The sequence below is a fragment of the Dipodomys spectabilis genome, unplaced genomic scaffold (assembly GCF_019054845.1).
Source record: "Dipodomys spectabilis isolate Male_0828 unplaced genomic scaffold, ASM1905484v1 ptg000004l, whole genome shotgun sequence".
Lineage (NCBI taxonomy): Eukaryota > Metazoa > Chordata > Mammalia > Rodentia > Heteromyidae > Dipodomys > Dipodomys spectabilis.
In genome coordinates this window covers 4283262-4305074 of record NW_024870681.1, presented here as the reverse complement: position 1 = coordinate 4305074, position 21813 = coordinate 4283262, and the positions used below count along the sequence as shown (strand labels likewise).

The window sequence follows — 21813 nt, the reverse complement described above, 5'->3', positions numbered from 1 at the left end:
GGCTTTGAACCATAATCCTCAGATCTCAGCCTCCTGAGGAGCTAGGATTACAGGTGTGATCCACCAGTGCCCAGTTCTAATACCACTTCTAATATCCCTTTTCCTTATAAACTCAGCAAATACCTCAGGTGAAAGCAGTATCACCTTCTATGCCCTGAGCACTGTATCCTAAGTCACTGTAAAGCAAGGTAAGTAAGAATGACACAGCTGCCACCCCTTAGCTTGGGGTCCTCTTGCCTCTGTGCAGAGATTTTAAGATTGATCTGGGAACGATCTTAAGAAACCCCATTCATACTTTTGGCTTGGCATAGCCGACAGTGGGATGGCTCAGCACTCCTTTTTTTTCTAGTGTCCTCATGTAAGTATTTGAGATAATAGTACCTATGTCAGTCACCTATCTTACCAGGCATTCTGAGGGTGAAATGAGTATTAATATGTATCAAGTATCAGATCCTGGAACATCAGTCATATAAGGGTTTCATAGTACTATCTAGACCAGGAGCAAAGATGATGGGTTCACTCTATAGAATGTCTTAAAAAAAAAAATTGGAATCCAACCTCAGGACTGACTGGTGGTACATGCTGGTAAATAGCAGCACTCAGGAGGCAGGGGCAGGAGGACCAAGAGTTTGAGGCTAGCCTGGGCTACTTCCAGTCAGTCTGGCCATGAAAACATGTCTCAAAAAAAAAAAAAAAAAAAAAAAGGAATCTAAAAGACAAAGCCAAGGAGCTCCTGTTTTATCAAAGCTCCTTGGACAGTTTCATGAGTTTACAAACAAGCCTGGCCCTCTGCCAGAAGCACCGAAGTGCACCAGGCAGATCCAGTCCAACACCCTCTACCCTCACCTCAGGGAAGAAGAAACAGAGGATCCAGCAGAGCTAGTTCAAGGTCAGAGTGAATCTGACTCTGTCCATCACCCTTCAGAGACCCATGCTGTCTACTAAGCTGCCCCCAGAGCTGACTGCATATAACTAACAGTCTCCCAGCAGATGAGGGGTTAAACTAGAAAGTCACTCCTTCCCACCAGCTGCCTCATTTCCCCTGAACCACCATTCCCTCCAATAATATGAACCACCAAGAGAGAAGAAAAAGAAGAAATCACACTCAGCCAGCACTACTGCTGCTATAAATGTGGAAGCCTGCAGGCCCCAGGGGAATGCAGACATTTTCCAAGTCCTTTAATTTTACTCTTTCCCAGATCCTTGAAGGGTGAGATAGTAACTCAGCCACAGCAAACAAGTTGGTAACCAGTCACCTGGCATCTTGCTAACTAGATCAGTTAGGAACTCAATAGTACAGTGTTTGCCTAGCATATCTGTGAGGCTACTAGAAGGAAGGAAAGAGGAAGATATAGAGAGACAGAGAGAAAGAGAAAGAAAGTAATAAAGGGAGAGGAAGGAGATAAAGACAGACACAGAGAGGTAAGAGGCAGGAAATAGGGAATTTTTTCATTCTAATATATCATGCTATACCCCTGGTAGAAACCATTTCTTTCCAAGAAACTCAAGAAAACTGAACACAGGAAATATGAAAGCATGACATAGGTAAATCAGGAAGTGATTATCCTACAAAAAGATTTTCATCTAATTATATAAGCCTTGTAAGAGATCGTTGGTGTCTTTTAAACAACTATCATTCCTTGTGCCTTGACAATATGATACAATTTGCAAAAATTCAAATCTCAAATATTTTAAGAAACCATCTAACAGACAAAGGAAAGTATAAGTAAATATTCTGCATATTTTAAAATGGAACTCTGGTCTATGGAGTCCAGTAGGAGGCAACTAATAAATTATTCAATTAAGTGGATCTTTATATTTCCAGTGTTTAAAATAAGAAATCTTGATTGCAGGTCTTTTTTGCAGCCCAGATATTTGGTCAACCTTAATTCTTTTTTTTTTTTTTTTCTTGTTTGTGTGGTACTGAGGAATTGAACCCAGGGCTTCATGCATGCTAGACAAGCACTCTACCACTAAGCTACATTCCCAGCCTTCAACCTTAATTGTTTGATATAAACTATCAGCTTTTGAAACTTTTTTTAAAGAAAAAAATAAGATGTTTTTGCTAGGTGTTGGTGGCTCATGCTGTAATCCTAGCTACTCAAGAATGTGATCTGAGAATCAGGGTTCAAAGCCAGCCCAGGCAGGAAAAAGACATAAAACTCCCCAGCCTTCCCCAGTATTGAGCCTTTGAACTCAGGACCTTGTGCTTGCTAGGCAAGTTCTCAACAACCTGAATCATGTTCTCAATCCTTTTGCTTTTCAGCTTAATTTTCAGATAGTATATCAAGTTATTCTTGTCAGGGCTGGCCTTGAACCATGATCTTCCTCTAGAATACCTGATGATTACAGATATGCACCACCAAGCCTAACAATCTATCTTTCTTTTTTTGGCTATACTGGGGTCACAGATAAGCCTTTCTGCTTTTGTTATTTTTCAAGTAGGGTGTTTATGCACAGGCTGACTGGCCCACAATCCTACTTACACCTCCTGTTTGGCTGGATGACAAATGTGGTTGTTCACCACATTGAACTTTTATTGATTGAGAAGGGGTCTTGGAAACGTTTTGCTCAGGCCTGGAAGTTTAATCTTCCCAATCTCTGCCTTCCAAAATGGGCAGGATTTAAGTGAGAGCCACCCTACCTGGTTTTCTGTTTGTTTGCTTATTTGTTTGTATTTTCTTTTTTGCCTGTGCCAGTTATGGGGCTTGAACTCAGGGCCTAGGTGCTGTACCCGAGCTTTTTCATTCAAGGCTGGTGCTCTACTTCTTATGCCATAGCTTCATTTCTGGCTTTTTGTTGGTTTACTGAAGATAAAAGTCTTTCAGTTTTATCTGCCTCTGTTGGCTTTAAACTGAGATCCTCAGATCTCAGCCTCCTGAGTAGCTAGGATTATAAGCATGAGCCACTGGCAGCTGGCCATTTGTCTTTTTGAGGCAAAATCTTGACAGAGTCAAGCTTGGCATTAAACTTACAATTCTCCTGCTAAGCTTCCTGAGTACTGAATACAGGGGTACCTTACCATACCCAGTAAGACATATTTTCATTTAGGGTAGCAAAATGTCTCATTTAAACAGTTCTGAGAACAGAAATACTAACCACTTTTTTTTTTTTTTAAATCATGTATCTGGAGCCATAAAAACAACAGATTTTTTTTCAGTATAGACATCAGGCAGAATTTATAGCTAAAGGAATTCTATATAAAAACACAGCCAGGGGGCTGAAAGGCTGCTCAGTGGTAGAGTGCTTGCCTTGAATGCACGAAGCCCTGGGTTCGATTCCTCAACACCCCATAAGCAGAAAAACCAGAAGTGGCACTGTGGTTCAAGTGGTAGAGCACTCGCCTTGAGCTGAAGAGCTGAGGGACAGTGCCCAGGCCTAGAATTCAAGCCCCACGACTGACCCAAAAAAACCAAAAAAACAAAAAAGCACACATAAACATGTATGTGTGTGTGTGTGTGTGTGTGTGTGTGTGTGTGTGTGTGTGTGTGTGTGTGTGTGTGTGTGTGTGTGTGTGTGTGTGTGTGTGTACAAGGGGGATCTCACAGTTGTATGGTGATTTGCATTCAAGTCTACTATCCCACATCTTAACAACTGCCTTGTGAAGATGAATTACAGATGAGAGCAGCTAGGCCCCACAATTGTGTGTGACCCACCCACTCAAATATTAAGATGGTGACTAGGTTCTCAAATTCAGTTCCTCTGAATATTTAATTCATAGTTTTTCTGCCTTCTGCTCTGATAAGGTTATGTTTGTACATAACACTCTAAATCTTCATTCTAACGAACTTAAGCAACTCAAGAGCAAAGATGGGAGCAAGGGAATGAGAGGGAAAGAAGGAACAGCTTACACTAAACAAAAGGGAGTACATATCACCCAATGTAGGAGAAATAGTTGTACTGTCAAAGCTCATAGAGTTCACAAACATTATAGACCATGATGATAATTTGCCTCATGAAGGTTAAATGTGTTTTTGACGTTAAGTATCACTATCTCACAATACAGTGAAATTTATATAACCACTTAATCTCAGTAAAAATATTTTTAAATATAAATAAATAAATAAAAATCTTCATTCTAGAGTTAAAGACAATTTTAGGCTGATCCATATGAAATTGCTGACATTCAAATGTTTCTGGGAGCTCAGTGACAATGGCTCATGCCTATAATCCTAGCTACCCAGGAGGTTGAACTCTGAGGACTGAGGTTCAAGGCCAGCCAGAATAGAAAAACTATGTGAAATTCTTTTCTCCAATTAACCACCAAAAAGCTGCAAGTAGAGCTGTGGCTCAAGTGGTAGAGTACCAGCCTCGATAAAAAAAAAAAGGTAGTGACAGTGCCCAGGCCCTGAATTCAAGCCTGGGTACCTGACACATACTAGGCTACAGAAATGTCTATTTCATATGGTTAGTTCAATACATCTCTGAATGTATTGACAGTGACTTTCCTAATGAGAAAGCACCACACATATTTCTAGAGAAGGTTATACACCCGGAAGCCTGCCTACCTCTCAGGAGGCAGGGAAAGCTGCTTGCTTCTGGGAAGGCACTGAGACAGGGAAGGGCTCAGAAGGACTGCTCGTGATCACCACAGCCACAGGTCACGGGCTACTTGTCAGACCAAAGCATGAACTGGAGCAACACTGTTTCCACACCTCCCCTCTGTCCTGATCCTCAGCCTTAGGTAGACTATCTGTCCACTGAGAATTTCTGGGACATCAGGGCTATTTCCTATGAGATTAGGAGGGTGGGACTAGGGCATCTTCCGGAACTTCTCTTTCTCCCTTCCCATATTCTTGATCTGTGGCATGTGTTCCCCCACCCCATTTGCATCCACATCTTGGAGGAATGGGAAGGAGGAGGTCAGTCCTTCCTTTCCTACAGAGAGGAATTGGGGCAGGGGGAGGGGGAATGGAGGAGGAGGAATTCAGAGGAAAAGCTGTGTCTGGGGAAAGATGTGGCACTGATACAGAATGACCCATTTAAAAGGGCCATGTGAGGTAACGTGGGCTCACGGGCTTTCAGCAGACTGAACTTGTGTGTGTGTGTGTAGTATACATGGATGAACACACATTCCACCTTCACATTCACACATGCAAACTGTACCCATAGTCACTTGAAAGTTGCCAAAAAATTCAGGCCAGGAGCAAGTGTAATTACTCAGTGTCTGCCTACTCCATTTATAAAGGGGACATTTGGGAAAAGAAAAGGGGTGTGGGGTGTGTGTGTGTGTGTGTGTGTGTGTGTGTGTGTGTGTCCAGTGAGAACTGGACTGCTCAAGAAAATACCAGTACTCAGGAGGCTGCTGCAAGAGGACTGTAAGCGAGACTCTGTACAATCAAACAGTGCCACAAAAGCCACGTGGGGATAGACAGGATAAGGAGGGGTGGGGAGGAGGAGCCTGCCTACTTGTCCTCCCTTCCCTTCCCTTCCCTCCTCTCCCTCCGTCCCTTTCTCTTCATCTCTCCCAACCTCCGTCCTCTTAAGTTAATGGGCACCATTGAGCACAAGAGCAGCCCTAGCTAGGGAGAGTGTCAGGCCTATAGGCTCCTAGGCCAGGAAGAACTTGAGGTAGGGCAACCACACCAGACCAGACTCAGATTTCCTCCATACTCAGACTTCCATCAAAACAGGTGGTGCTTCATCATCCCCCATCAGACTCATTTTTTTTAAAATTTTCTTTCTTTCCCTCTTTCTTTCTCTCTCTCTCTTTCTTTCTTTCTTTCTTTTTCTTCCTTCCTTCCTTCGTTCCTTCCTTCCTTCCTTCTTTCCTTCCTTTTTTTGCCCTGAAAGGTTCCACACTTGTGCTTCTATGAGGAGTGGGAAATTAACCTTATACGGTTATGTTCATTTTCTCTCACTTACTGCCTATCATTCATTTTCACAGATTTAGAAACTGAGGCACAAAACAGTAACTGGTCTAAGGTCACCCTTTAGGAAGTGGGCTGTATAGACCATACTCCTACACTGCCCATCATTGTATCCCACCATTGTGAGGGGCTGGTGCATGGGAACCACACTTGAATGGCTGTCAGAACATGTCAACTAAAGTCCTGATTATATATAACCTCAATGTGAGTTTGGGTGATCACTTAACTCCTCAAAGCCTCTTTTTTTCTACTTGAGAATTTGAGAGAGGTAATCTCTAAGGTCTTCTTATTTAACCATCTATGGCAAACAAGGAATTTCAATGACACGCATACCAGTGGCCAATTTTTTTGTGTGTCAGTACTAGTATTTGAACCCAGGGCATCATGCTTATTCAGTTAACTTGTGCTCAGCTTCTAATGACTAAATATTAACATGTTTTAAAATCACCAAGTAGGAAATAGGTAGAAGAATGAGACAGATATATTCATAGGCTATGCCATGATTAGAGAACATGTGGACAGGTACAGGAGGGTCCCAGTTAGAATAGGCCTGCAGAGGGGGAGGAGTACTTGTAAACAAGCAGGTCTGCCTAGGCTGGGCCAGCTCCAGTAGTGTAATGGTCAGGTCCAGCGAAGACAGAGAAGAGGCAAGGAAGAGAGCTGTAGGAACAGGAATGACTCACCATGACAATGTTGGCCAGATGGGCAGAGACGAGAGCATACACCCCTCCAGAAGAGCCCACAACAGGGGCAGTCATGTCAGCCACAGACACAGCCAGAGACCCTAGTATAGAAAAATGGAGAGTTGTCAAGAATATGGGGCTCAGCTATACCTGAGTGGGAAGACTCCACAGCAAAAGCCTCCATCTCTTCCTCCTTGTTTTTTGTTTTTTGGGTCCAGTCGTGGGGCCTGAACTCTGGGCCTAGGCGCCGTCCCTCAGCTCTTCAGCTCAAGGTTAGTGCTCTACCACTTGAGCCACAGCGCCACTTCTGGCTTTTTTTCTTTTTGCTTATGTGGTGCTGAGGAATCAAACCCAGGGCCTCATGCATGCAAGGCAAGCGCTCTACCACTGAGCCACCTTCCCAGCCCTCTCTTCCTCCTTTGATACCAACGTTGCCTTGGATTTCCCAAAGAATTAGTTTATGGTAGAAATTAGCACTTGATTCAACTTTCACACTTTACACAAGAGAATGCAAGATTTAAAGAAGGAAAAAGTGAGCCAAGAGTGGGTGGCACACCTGTATTCTTAGCACTCATGCAGAAGGATTATGAGTTTGAGGCCAATCTGGACTACAGTCAAGCCCAGTCTCAAAAGAACAAGGAAGAAGGAAGGAGGAGGAGGAGGAAGAGGAGGAGGAAGAGAAGAAGGAGAAGGAAGAGGAAGAGAAGGAAGAGGAAGAGGAGGAGGAGGAAGAAGAGGAGGAGAAGGAAGAGGAGGAGGAAGAGGAAAAAATGTGTGATTTGCTCAAAGTGGGTCCTGAGTTATAACCTAGATCACCTGCCTCTCTACCTGACATTGCGCTGGTACAGGGTTCTGAAGTAGAAACAACAAAAACAAGTGGCAATAGTTACCCAGAAAGAACTGGCTACACACAGGCAGTGCATGGAAGACACTGGGCAAGCATTTTACATCCATTCCTCCCTTCCACCCTCAAGCAGAGAAAAGAGAAGGATCTGAGCCAAGTATCCTGGAAGTGCTAGAAGTAGGACTTGAGTCCACTCTGCCTGATACAAAACTCATGTTCTTTCTTTCTTTTTTCTTTTTGGATAGAACCCAGGGCCTCATAAATGCTAGGCAAGTGCTCTACTGCTGAGCTACATCCCCAATCCAAAATGTGTGTTACTGATCAAAGCTCTCAAAAGTAGGCACCCTCTATACAGGCACTTCTACCACTGTCCCCTTTACACAGCTGTATCTAGAAAGCACCATCACTCCCAATCACCCTGTAGTTGAAAAAGCACAAAAGACCAACAGGATCCCAAGTGGGGACTTTTCTGGAGGAAAAGACTGTCCTTGAAAAGTCCTTAGGAAGATACAGATGATGTCATACTCTCTGGGGGGGAAAGGGAGGCCTATGGCTTTTGGTCTAGGGGATGACAAAATTTTGCTCTGGAAGGAAAGCTGGGCAGAGAGGAGATGGGAAATTTATTGTTCTGGTCTTATTTAAGTGTGATCAATGCTTTGGCTTCCAGGGCAAGACACAGGAGACTAAAAATAACTGGGAGGTAGAGCCCAGGGCAACAGAGGGTGAGCAGTGGCTGGCCTGGGTGAGTGAGCAGAAACAACCACTGGAAAATGCCTGCAGGCTCTGGAGCCAATTAGCCATTGGAAACGGGAAGGACAGGCAGAGATCTGACTTCTGCAGGCTCAGGGGTGAGGGATCCACACCTTAGGAAGATGGTCAGGAACTCTGACCTTCTAAATCTGGACATGGAGAGTTCCCCTATAGAATATCAGCGTGTCATTGTCCATCTGCCTCTCCCTAATCCCTTGTGAGCACTTTTAAGGAAGAGATTCCCCACGAGAAATACTTAAGTGTCAATCTCTCAGAAGAAAACCCCAAACTGTTAATGAACTGGGGACTCCCAAAGTTCTTCTCCCCTCCCAGAGCATCTATAAATCTTTCTGTACCTCTTTCATGCCTTCACTCTGGCTTTAATAAGGTATTGATCTATTGTCAGATAACTTTCTTTTCTTTCTTTCTTCCTTTTTCTTTTTTTTTTTGATGACCCAGCCACAGGGTCAGCCATATATAAGAGAAAGAAAAAACTCCCAGGGTGGCACATACATAGGCAGAGATCTGCATGACAAAGGATTCCCACGCTCTCCTGGCGGGTTGTCTGAGAAGGCTGCATTGCAGGGCTGTGCAGGGCTGGCTGCCCAAGCCGCTCCTCATTAATTACCATTTGGACAGAAGAAGGCCCAGCCTCTCTGGCAAGGCAGCTCCCACTTCCCACTCCAGCATCATCCACCAGGGTAGGCTACAGGCAGCCTGCAGGCAGGAAAGAGTCCGTGGCAGAATCAACTTGAACAACACTGACCTTTCCTTCACCCTATTCATGATTCAGTCTTGATTCCTAGGGCAGGGGCCAGCTTTGGTCCATAGACATATATAGAATGGGGTGTGTATGTGGCTAGACTGTTATATGACCTTGGGCAATTGCCCCTGAATTCTTCAGGCTTCAAGTTTTCACATCTACAAAATTAAATCTAAAGTTTTCCAAATTCTGAGCAGTAAAACCACCTTTTCAAAGGAAACTTGACCAGAACCTTCTACCTACAGAGCAGAGTGTGGCCCTACTTGAATTGGGGTGTGGGGAAGAGAAAAATCTTACCATCCACACTAGAGGGGACCTCAAATGTTTCTTCTAGAGGAATTCAATGATCCCTGGCTTGGCCTATGACTCAGGGGCTGAGGCCTAGATCCTGGTTCTAGAATCCTGAGGTTCTAGAAACCTGGACCACAGGCTAGACTTTCCTGCAAATGAGCTGGGGGATGAAAGGATTGGATGGGCTGAACACAAACAAGAGATATGTGTATATAGAGTACCAAAGGCTATCCTAAGACATGACCTGAAATACAGGCCCAGCAAGATCCCCTCACCAGCTAGGAACCTCGGGGATGACAATTTCGTAAGACCAGTATGAATTCTCACAGAGATTGTGGGACACCAGACGGGGAGAGAATGGCAAACTGTAGTGATGGTAAACCTTACTTCCACTCAGTGGTGGACCAAGGGGCTGGTTCTAATCGGGACTACAAGGGACTCCAAAACACGCTCTGGGTCTATTCCAGAAGTCATCAATTGGGGACCTTGCTATGAAGCACAACTTTCCGTAGTTTTAACTTGGAAAGTTTTAAGGCATAAGGCATTTTTCTTTCTTAGCCATTAGCAAAAATCCAAGTAAAAATTGGCACAACAACTGCATGTAAGCAATGTAACCTTATTTATTCATGTCTTCTTTCATGCATTCTACTAATATTTATTACCTAAAAGGTTCTAGGCTCTGGGAATGCATACATGTCTTATAATCTATATAAGCTATAAGAAAAAAGGTTGGAGGCAAAGCTCAGGTGGTAGAGCACCAGTCAATATGCAAAAGCATCACTGAGTTCAAATCGTGGGTCTCAGAAAATCAAAAGAGCTGGGTGCCAGTGGCTCACGCCTGTAATCCTACCTACTCAGGAAGCTGAGATCTGAGGATCTCAGTTCAAAGCCAGCCTGGGCAGGAAAGTCCGTAAGACTCTTATCTCCAACAAACCACTCGAAAATCAGAAGTGGCGCTGTGGCTGAAGCAGTAGAGCGCTCGCCTTGAGCTGAAGAGCGCAGGGACAGTGCCCAAGCCCAGAGCTCAAGCCCCATGACCGACCAAAAAAAAAGAGAGAAGAAAAAGAAAAAAAGATTAGTGATGCACTTAAGATACTAGTTTTAATTGACTAAAGTATGATATACACAGGAGATTTCATGCTGTAACCTATTTAAGCTATCAACAGACAATTTAACAAAACAAATACCAGAAAGCTAAAACATGTCTTCACTGGAGGTACAGGAACTAAAGGGGGGGGGACAAGTTAATGGAGAGAGGACTGATGAATTTATACAGTCATAGCACTGAATATACATACACGAAAATGGAACTAGAGAACTTGAGAAGGATGGGGATGGGAAAGCATGATGGATGGAAGGAGTGACTGATAAGGATGCATTGTACACATAAATGGATAAGTTAAATTGAAGCCTCCTTGTACAACTCTTTGAAGACATAATAAGAAGAAAAGATACTGGCTTTTAAAGTAGTTACACTGTTAATAGCTTACACTGTTAGTTGTCATGAGTGAGTTGCCTATTGGCATAAATGTTGATTAGAAGCACAGGGCTCACTGCAGTTCAACTGGCTGATTATATCACCTCTCTAAACTGCCTGTAAAATGGGTGTTATAGCACCCACATCACAGAACTGTTGTGATGCACAACGTCTTGGAGCCCTGTATCACACTTCTGGAAACTATACACACAGTAAGGGTGAGCCATTTTTGCTATAAAATGTGATGACGTTGGATAAGCAATACTTTTCTTTTCTTTCTCTCTCTTTTTTTTTGGGGGGGGGGTAGGTTGTAGGGCTTGAACTCTGGGCCTGAGTGCTGTCCCTGAGCTCTTCAGCTCAAGGCTAGTACTCTACCACCTGAGCCACAGTACCACTTCTGTTTTTTTCTATGTGGTACTGAGGAATTGAACCTGGGGCTTCATGCATGCTAGGCAAGTACTTTACCACTAGGCCACATTCCCAGCTAGCAATACTTTCATTAGGCAGGAAATCAGAAAGTAGGCCTGACACCTATCATGTCTCCCTTTCTTTATGATAATAAATAAAGGCACAAAGACAAAAACCTACCTCTTGGTCATCTTTATACTATGGTAATGTGTATGGGACAGTTTTTGGGAACACAGTATGAGTGTGAGCCCAAATCCATCACATCTGAGCTGTGTCTTCTTCTCAAGTCAATTGTTCCTATAAGCCTTGGCTTCTGGCTCTGTTTATGTGTGCATGTGTAGGTGCTGGAGATTGAGCCCAGAGCCTCCCACATATTAAACATAAGGCCAGTATTAAACACATGCTACACCACTAAACTACATTCCCAACCCCAAAGTCTTAGGTTCTGTTACTTGTACCAGGTAGAAAACAGCAGTAACTGCCACATGGGATGGTTGTAGAGGTTAATTATAGCGGTACAAGGTAGCTCTTCCCTCTGGTCTGGCTGTCAGTAAACAGGCTTAGGAGATCAACTGACTCAATCCCGAAGATCAATGGCCTGATATGTGGTGACCAGAGTGACCTCTGTTCTGACTCAATGACTCAGACAGCACAGGGCTTGCTCTTGGCTGGCAGGTTGCTACAGCCCTTCATCCACCAATTTAGGTGATGAATCCCACTTGTGTCTGTACTTCCCACTCCATGCTGACATCACTGGGAGTGCTACCTGCCGTCTCCCGACTGTGTCATCTGTTCTGACTGAGGGCTGAGTCATTCTGGATCTTATTGCTGTCTTCCAGGTAATATAGCACCCCCATCTAATTGACTACTAACTGCAAGTGTTACGAGCATCTTCCCCGTTCCCCGCCATTTAACATCTGGGACTCTTGAGTGTCTAGGTATAGAAAATGAAGCTATAACTCCCTAGATGTAAGGACTCAGTGGTGTGTTGGAGGCTGAGAAAATGGGGTACAAAGAGGTGCTTTTCCCTTCCTCCTTCCCTCCCTCTTCTTTCTTTCTTCTCTCTCTCTCCCTCTTTCCCTCCCTCACCTCCTTTCTCTCTCTTACACAGCACTGGACCTTCATCACCCTATACCCTCCCCCTCCCCCTCCCTGCCCCTTCCCCCCTCCCCGTTTTTGCTGGTCCTGGGGCTTGAACTCTGGGCCTTGGCACTCTCCCCAAGTTCCTTTTGTTCAAGGTTAGTGCTCTACTGCTCGAGACACAGTGCCACTTCTAGCTTTTTCTGTGATTAATTGGAGATAAGAGTCTGATGGATTTTTCTTCCAGGCTGCTTTGAGCTATGATCCTCAGATCTCAGACTTCTGAGTAGCTTGGATTACAGGTGTAAGCCACTGGTGCCCATCTTCTTTTGATCATTTCTTTCTTTTTTTTTTTTTTTCTTTTTAGCAGTTATGGAGCATGAACTCCCTAACAGGGCCTGGGCACTGTCCCTGAGCTCTTTTGCTGAAGGTTAACACTCTACTACTTTGAGTCGCAGCTCTACTTCCTTCATTCTTTTTTTTTGGGTGTGGGGGGGTCGTCATGGGCCTGAACTGTGGGCCTGGGCGCTGTCCCTCAGCTCTTCAGCTCAAGGCTAGCGCTCTACCACTTGAGCCACAGTGCCACTTCCGGCTTTTTTTCTTTTTGCTTATGTGGTGCTGAGGAATCGAACCCAGGGCCTCATGCATGCAAGGCAAGCGCTCTACCACTGAGCCACCTTCCCAGCCCTTTTTTTTTTTTGTATGTGTGTATGTGCCTATCCTGGGGCTTGAACCTAGATAGAGCCTGGGAGTTATCCCTAAGCTTATTACCACTTCTGCTTTTTTGGTAGTTAAGTCTCATGACTTCCTGCCTGGGCTAGCTTTGAACCTTGATCCACAGATCTCAGCCTCCTGAGTAGACATGATTACAGGAGTGAGCCACCAGTGCCAGGCTCCCAGACCTTTCTTTTGTTGTTGTTGTTCATGGGGCCTGAACTCTGGGCCTGGATGCTGCCACTCAGCTCTTCAGCTCAAGGCTAGCACTCTACCACTTGAACCACAGTGCCACTTCTGGCTTTTTCTGCTTATGGGGTACTGAGGAATCGAACCCAGAGCCTCATGAATGCAAGGCAAGCACTCTACCACTGAGCTTCCCAGCCCCTTGTAGACCTTTCTTTCTTTCTTTCTTTTTTTTGTCAGTTACAGAGCCTGAACTCTGGGCCTGGGTGCTGTCCCTCAGCTCTTCAGCTCAAGGCTAGCACTCTACCACTTGAGCTACAGCGCCACTTCCAGCTTTTTTCTGCTTATGTGGTGCTGAGGAATGGAACCCAGGGCTTCATGCATGCGAGGTAAGCACTCTACCACTGAGCCAACTTCCCAGATCTGGTCGACCTTTCTTAAGGACACAGTAGGTGGGAGATTCTAGGAAAGGGTTGTGAGGGCACAAGGTCTAAACTGGTGACCACAGATAGAAATAACAGGAGAATCTTCTAGGTCAAGGGTTTTCCAACTAGCAGACCAGTGTCGCAGGGGTAGGGTGGGATCCTTCCCTTTTATATTTGAGACCAGTTTAGTGGCTACCAAGGGCCCCTGCCTGGATGGTATTTATAAGGCCAAAGCTGCCCAGCTCTCTGATGATAAGTTTAATGCCACTCAGAAAGGATTAAGATCTCACTTAAACATACACACAAAACTCTCTTGGGTACAGCTGTCAAGCTGAAGAGCTGAGGTAGCAAACCTTGTAAAAAAATTTTTTTAAGAAAAAAAAAAGAGCAATAAAGTTGGAAACATAATGAGGGAGGATCCCTGGTGCGCAGAAGCTGGGCTGGTGAGACTTTTTTCTGCAGAAATCAGCTCTGCTCCCCCAGCTCCCTTCTCTACTTCTTGCTCCAGGGAGAAGGATCACTTGCCACAGCCACACCTATGCAGGTGTCAGGCTGACACACCCCTCCACCCTCAACTTCTCCACTGTCTCCTAGACCAGACTCCTCTTGTACTCAGAGGGTCAATCAAGGGGACAATGGTTAGTTTAAGTAGAGGCAAGATCTCCCTGTGGGTTCAGCTGCTGCTCTGGCCAGGAAGATACATAGGTTTGGGCCCATGGCTGCCCTACGCAATCTCATTCACCCTGCATTTTTTTTTTTTCCTCAGTCATGGGGCTTGAATTCACGGCCTAGATGCTGTCCTTGAGCTCTTTTGCTCAAAGCTAGAGCTCTACCACTTTGAGCCACATTGTCACTTCCACTTTTTCTGATAATTAATTGGAGAAAGAGTTTCACAGATTTTCTTGCTGGGCTGGTTTTGAATTGTGATCCTCGGATCTCAGCCTCTGGAGTAGCTAGGATTACAGGTGTGAGCCACCAGCACCTGGCACCCTGCACAATTTACTTTTTTTTGGGGGGGTGGGGTGGGGTCAGTTGTGGGGCTTGAACTCAGGGCCTGGGTGCTGTCCCTGAGCTTTTTGTGCTCAAGGCTAGCATTCTACCACAACCTGCACAATTTAAGCAGCACCGTTTTCCTACCCACACAGCTCTTACATCCCTACAGAGCTTGTTAGTTCCTTCTTCAGGCATGACAGGACCAAGACAGAGGTTAAAGCATTTTTCCAAGCTCATAGAATGTAGACACTGTCAATCTGCCTGTTCCAAATTCTGTGTTCTGCCCCACTAAGCCTCACACATCTTCCTGTCTGGGCTCCAGGGAGGTGGGAGATTTGCCTGGAACCTTGGCAATGAGAATTCCATGTGTGACCTGGAAGCCTAGTGCTTGTCCCACTTACAGGCTCTCCCTCAATCCATCCTGGGAAGGTTCATCCCTTGGACACAGGGCCCTCCTTCCTACCTGCCACAACGCCGGCCACATAGACAAGCCCGATGCGGGTGGCTCCATGTACCATCTCCAGGGGCACCCCTACTAGCAGCTGCAGCACGACATTAAGTCCCAGATGTTCTATCCTGTAACAGATCATACTCATTAGTTCACTTAACAAACACCATGTGAAGAGAGGCTGAAGATTCAGGAGTGAGCAAGACTCTTGTCCCTACTTCTGAGGAGCTCCTGGTATGTGGGGGAGAAAGACAATGCAGCCAGACTACTTTGGAAACAGCCTCCCAAGTGTTCCAGCCAGGACTGAATTCACAAACAGGGCCCGGGTGGAGACTAGCAGTATCTGTCTGCCACTGTGAGCAAGACTAAGCACAGTCAAGAAGACAGAACAGTGTCATGGGTTCATATGCACAAAGCCAACGTTCAGAGAGGGGCACGGATTGACTTAAAGTCACATAACTAATCAGGGGCCTAGCTGGGGATCTACCTGACTTGCTCTATCCTCTGGCCTTGAGGTTACCAGAGCACTCTAGTATATTTATAAAAACTACTGATGCTGAAAAACAAAATGTTTTTTGCCAGGTCTGGTGGCTTATGTCTATAAATCCTAGCTACTCAGGAGATTGAGATCTGGAGGAACTACGTTTAAAGACAACCTGGGGCAGACAGTGCACGAAATTCTCTACTCCAAGATAACTGGAAAAAAAGTGAGGCTAGAGGCATGGCTCAAATGACGAGTGCCAGACAACCAAGCAATCCAAACAAGTATGAGGCCCTGAGTTCAAACCCTGCCTGGTACTGGCAAAAACACTTGCCAAAAAACAAAAGATATTCTCAAAAACACAGCAAGCATTAAAGAGAATACCTATAACTTAATAATTTCAAGTTTTCCTTTAAGTTTCATCGAGGAAACTTCTCCTTTGTAGTATGAAAATGTACCTGTTCCTCTCCAAAATTCTCAGGGCAAAGAGAAGGGATAGTAGGCTTTCTTACCCTGTGAACCTCTACCTTTGTATAATACAAGTCATCTGGTGCCAGATCTTGTCCCTAAATGTGTGGTGTGTCTAAGCCAAGTTTAAGTATTACCAGAAAAGATCGTAAGGTTACTACTGCTATATTCAATCAATATGGGGCTCTCAAGTTTACAAAGCACTTTAAAGTCCATTTTCTCATTTAAACTGAGCTTGCAGACACTGAACAGCTCCCTGGGGTTGGGAGGGTGTTGAAACAAAGAGTCGAGGTTTTACTCTGGGTAATGGCTCTAGCTTGGTCAGCAAGGCCTTGACTGGAGGCTTACTTGGGCTACAGAGCTGACACATGAGCACCTTCAAGGTAACTTGGACAAATTGAGCTGTGTCCTGAATCCTCACTCTGCTGGAATCCTCTACCTTTTACTGCCTATACTAGCAAAAGGATTCTACGATGAGAAATGTTAGGAAAATTCACTGGAAAGGTTGAGTGACAATGCCATGTGAGACCTTAGAGGCTTTCTGCGCTTATGCCCTTGAAAAGACTAAGAGACTAGCCCAGTGCTGATGGCTCATGCCTTTTAATCCTAGCTCCTGAGGAGGATGAGATCTGAAGATCATGATTTGAAGCCAGCCCGGGCAGGAAAGTCTGTGAAATCCTTATTTCCAATTAATCACAGGAAAAGGCCAGAAGTAGTGCTGTGGCCAAGTTGTAGAGCACTAGCCTTGAGCTAAAAAGGAGCTCAGGGGTAGCACCCAAACCTAGAGTTTGAGCCCTAAGACCAGCAAAAAATGAAATTAAATTAAAAAATAAAAGACTCAGAGACCAGATGAGGAATAACCCAGAGCTCCTGAGTTTTGCTTCTCTACCACAGCAACTTCTGGATTCCTAGGCACACAGCATAACAGTTTACCTTGCTGGGCCCTCCCTACATGTTGGCTGTCTCTGTCCCTCCAAACCTCAAACCTGGAGAACCTTCCCAGGCACTCCAAGAGCCTTAGGGGTCATAGCTCAGTGGCAGAGCACTTTCCTGGGATGTACAAAGGCCTGGATTCAATCCCAGGCACTTAAAAAAAAAACTGTATGTATATGTGCATATATTTTCAATTTTAGATGATCCTGACCACTTATCAGCAGGGATTCTTGGTAGAAAGAAGACAGGTACTCACCCTGCATGCATAAAGATGTATGTCAGGTAGCGCCAAGCCTGAGCCCGGAGCTGGGGATGATAAACCAGTGAGTTCTTTAGGTAGTGTGGATGGGTCACCTGCAGCACAAATTGATTCAGCGATACCCCATTGTAGAGGAAAAAAGCAACCTGCACAGAATGGAGTGAGAAGACTTGTTCATTGCTAGGCATGGTTGCCCAGAGATATCCCTCATGATGACCAGCAGTGGAGTCCCTACAGGAGGCTGTCATCCTCCCTTCTCAGAGAACAAAAAACATCACACAGCCAGTGTCCACCCAATGCCCAGCCATCCCTCATCATCCTGCTGTGAGTGTGTATGTGTGTGTGTGTGTGTGAGAGAGAGAGAGAGAGAGAGAGAGAGGGAGGGAGAGAGGGAGAGAGAGAGAGAGAGGGAGAGAGAGAGGAGGAGGAGTTAATTGGATATGAGAGTCTCACAAACTATCCTGCCTGGATTGGCTTCAAACTGTGATCCTCGGGCTGGGAAGGTGGCTCAGTGGTAGAGCGCTTGCCTTGCATGCTCAAGGCCCTGGGTTCAATTCCTCAGCACCACATAAGCAAAAAGAAAAAAGCCGGAAGTGGCGCTGTGGCTCAAGTGGTAGAGCATTAGCCTTGAGCTGAAGAGCTGAGGGACAGTGCCCAGGCCCAGAGTTCAGGCCCCACGACCGGACCCAAAAATAAATTAAAAAAAAAAATCAAACTGTGATCCTCGGATCTTAGCCTCCTAAATAACTAGGATTACAGGCATGAGCCACCAGCATCCAGTAGAGGTTGATTTCTTTCTCTCTTTTTTTTTTTTTGTCAGTCCTGGGCCTTGAATTCAGGGTCTAGATGCTGTCTCAGATATCTTTTGCTTCAGGCTAGTGCTCTATACTTTGAGCCATAGCTCTACTTCCCATTTTTTTGACTAATTGGAGATAAGAGTCTCATAGACTTTCCTGCCCAAGCTGGGCTGGCTTTGAACTGTGATCCTCAGATCTCAGCCTCTTGAGTAGCTAGGATGAGGCATGTTGATTTCTTTAACAAACAAAAAAAATATTATGGTAGAATACATATAAAATTCACCACTGTAACCACTTTCCAGTGTTGAGTTTAGTTTGTGGCATTAAATATATTCACATCAGGTCACTGTCACCAATGTCCTTTCATCTTGCAAACCTGAAATTGTGTTCCTGTTAAACAATAACTTCCTGTTGCCCCTGCATATAACAGGAATCACCCAGTCATTCTCCTGTTGTAACTGGCTCATTTTACTTAGCGTATTTTCCAGCCTGTAGTATTTTTGTGTTGTAGCATGTGTCAGAATTTCCTTCCTTTTAAAACCTAAATAATATTCCAGAGTTTTCCTTTTAAACCATTCATCTGTCTTTGGACACTTTGAGCTATTGTGTTATGTTGCTATAAACACAGTGTGCAAATATCTTTTCTAGACCCGGCTTTCATCTCCTTTGATACACACTCAGAAGTGAAATTTCCGGGTCATATGCAGTTCTGTTTGTTTTTAACAAATACTAGACTTTTTTTTCATAGTGACTATACCTACACTTACATAAAGGTCTGGGTCCCTCACATCTTCACCAACACTCCATACAAATCAGTTTTGTAGAAGACAAAAGCCTAAAATGTGGATTTTTTCTTTTTAAAATAAAAAAAATTTGTATTTGTGTGCGTGTATGCGCGCGTGCGCATGCGCGAGCGTGCGTGCATGTGTGGGGCTTGAACTCAGTTCCTCACATTCTTGCATGGCTGGTGCTCTACCGCCTGACAGTTCCAGTGTTTTGCTAGTTAACTGAAAATAAGAATCTCTCAGATTTGTCTGCCTGGGCTGGCTTTGAAAGGAAATTCTCAGATCTCAGACTTCTGAGTGTCTAGAATTATATATGTGACCCACTGGCACGCAGTCTGTCATAGCATATGCTGAATTTCCTAAGTGCTCTTGTGCACTGAAATAGTGAGCTACCCTAAGTGGTTTGGGGCAGTATTCTGTAGGTATGGTTTAGGTCAGAATGTTACCCACTCAATCCATCAGGGACTCTGAGTGATACACAGACATCCGGATCACTTTATCAGTGTTTGCTTCCAGAGTGGTCAGGAAGCTTAAAAGTGATAAAGTAATATGAACTGGAGGCATGGCTCAAGTGGTAGAGCACCAGTCCTGAAAAGAAAGCCAAGTAAGAGTGTAAGGCCCTGAGTTCAAACCCTGGTACTGTTAAAAAAAAAAAAAATACCAGGTGTCAGTGGCTCACACCTGTAATCAGGAGGCTGAGATCTGAGGATCGTAGTTCGAAACCAGCATGGGCAGAAAAGTCCATGAGACTCTTATCTCCAATAAACTACTCAGAAAAAGCCAGAAGTGACACTGTGGCTCAAGTGGTAGGTATATCACTAACCTTGATGGTAGAGCACTAGCCTTGAGCCCAAAGAGGCTCAGAGACAGTGCCTAGGCCCCAAGTTCAAGCCCCAGGACCAGCAAAAAAAAAAAAAAAAAGAAAGTGATGGCAGGTTCCTATAATCCTAGCACTTGAAAAACTGAGGCATGGGAAATAATAGTGAAACTCTGTCTCAAAATAATCAAATGAAAGTGAGAAAGTACAGAATCATCCCTATGCCCATTACATGCAGAGGAGAAAGCTATAATTAGTGTGAGGTTAAGACTTTTTAGGCTAAGTCTGGACTTGGCTTAGGCCCCTGGTGCTGTATCCATGGGCTCTCTGAGAACCTGTTCTGTCCACTTAACACCCTGTGGGTATCCTGGCAGCGCATGCAGCTTCCAAGGCAATGGCATTGTTGTTGGTCCTCAAACAGAAGCTAATAAATAGACCAACACAGTAAGCACTTGAAGAATGAGTCCAAGAATATCTCAGGGAAAAAAAACAACACAACTTTCACAATCTGTGCTTGGACAAAGCCGTAACAACAAACAGACGAGCTCTGGTCGGCAGAGCAGATTATTTCTGATTTCGCAAAAGCGAAGGAGAAGGTGCCTCAAAGCTGACAGATCCTGCCGTTTGATTAGGCAGGAACTTTATAAGAACATATGCGGAGGCAGTAATTAGGCCTGTGGCTTTGGAAGAAAAACAGTGGAAGATCGTAACATGCCAAAGGGAAGTGAAGCATTCACTCAGGAGCTGGTGGGGTGTGCTACACGGGTTCCTGGGTCAAACAACCAAGAGAATTGACTTCCATCAAGTAGAACCTTCCGATTCTGGACAAGATGTATGGCTGACTCCCTAAGGGGAGAATATTCTTTAAAAATATGTTAAGCCCACATTTACTTGCTCATAAACACTTTCCCAGAGGCATTTGTGTGATACTTTTGTGTTCAGAAAGCAATCCAAATAGAGACAATCTTCTAGGTCTGGTTGCTTCTACATTACAGGCAGGAAATTAATCCTGGGAAGCCATTGCCTTACCCATACACACCTGGGGAGGAACCAAGGTAAATTCATTTTACCGAGTTTTCCTGGCTAAATCCCCAAATCAGGGAATCTACTGGCTGTTTCTATTGCTGTTGTTGTGGTAGCCGTGGCCATATTGGAGACTTGGCTATAGCAAAAATTGCTTCAAGTAATCATCTTTGGATGTCTCCTCACATTCAGGGATAGAACCACACCTGCATTCATTACAATCCTGTCTGACTTGCAATGACAACTGCTATTTGATCCTAAACCATTATCCTTTGGGGGAGGAGACTGTCCCGCTCCTGCCATGATCTCTGAGATCCTCTTGGCTCCTCTCCCCAAGCACCCCTCCCCCAAAAATGAGCAGCCCCTGCCCCACCCTTGTCCTTGCCTCCAGCAGCGTGACCATGATCATGAACCAGGGTGGGGGACAGCAGGTGTAGCTGTCATAGTACCACTTGCGGTCAATCTCCCGGGGCAGGGTTTCATAGGCCACATGGCGAATCAGCCGCTGCGACAGGCTGAGCCCCTTCTCCTCCAGCAGAGCCTTGCTGCTCAGCCTGCGGTTGCCTTGCAGGATGGCCTGACGGAAGCTGTTGGAACGCTTGTTGCTCATCTGTCCAGGAAAAGGGATGAAGAAAGAGTCAGAGCTGTGGCCTCAGGGGAACCCTACACCCACTTCCCAGCCAGTGTGTTCCTTAAGAGTAGGCTGAACCCTATATAACCTTTTGTTCTCTAATAGTTAAGCTCTTATGTGATGGTAGAGTTATTCTGAGTACCTCACATATGTTAGCACATTTGATGTTCACAAGTCATCTGTTAAATAAGGGCCATGAATAGGAAACTGAGGCACAGTGTTAGGAAGCTACCACATTCAAATCCAGATCTGTATTTGTATTCCCTCTACCTTCCTTCCATTTACTCATCTAACACCTACCTATCATAATTTACCAAGCAACTAAGTATCAAGATAGAGAAGTAACCAGCAGTTGCAGGTCAGAGTAAGTGATAGCTGCCAAAAGAACACAGTGCTGGGCACTCACTGATGGCTCATACCCATAAACCTAGTCTCTCAGGAGGCCAAGATCTGAGGATCGCAGTTCAAAGCCAGCTCAGGCAGGAAAGTAAGACTCTTATCTCCAATTAACCACCGGAAAACCAGAAGTGGACCTGTGGCTCAAAGAGGTAGAATGCTAGCCTTGAACGAAAGAGCTCACCAGGCATAATAGCACCCACACCCTGATTTCAAGCCCCCGTGACAAAACAAACAAACAAACAAAAAACCCCACCAACACGCAAGAGGTAGGCCTATCTGTTTCCAGGT

General features: G+C 44.9%; 1 protein-coding gene across 3 annotated transcripts in view; it reads right to left on the bottom strand.

Moving 5' to 3' along the window:
* Window positions 1-21813, bottom strand: part of Rhbdl3 (rhomboid like 3) — a 67635-nt gene that overhangs the window by 24601 nt on the left and 21221 nt on the right. For all 3 annotated transcript variants that reach the window (XR_006149443.1, XM_042692800.1, XM_042692812.1), the window contains 4 exons: window positions 20881-21105; window positions 17071-17219; window positions 14948-15060; window positions 6554-6654 (listed from right to left, as the gene is read on the bottom strand). Coding sequence is in view for 2 of the 3 variants with exons in the window: in XM_042692800.1 (XP_042548734.1) it covers window positions 6554-6654; window positions 14948-15060; window positions 17071-17219; window positions 20881-21105 (588 nt within the window). In the remaining variant the exon portion in view is untranslated. The remainder of the gene's footprint in view (window positions 1-6553; window positions 6655-14947; window positions 15061-17070; window positions 17220-20880; window positions 21106-21813) is intronic.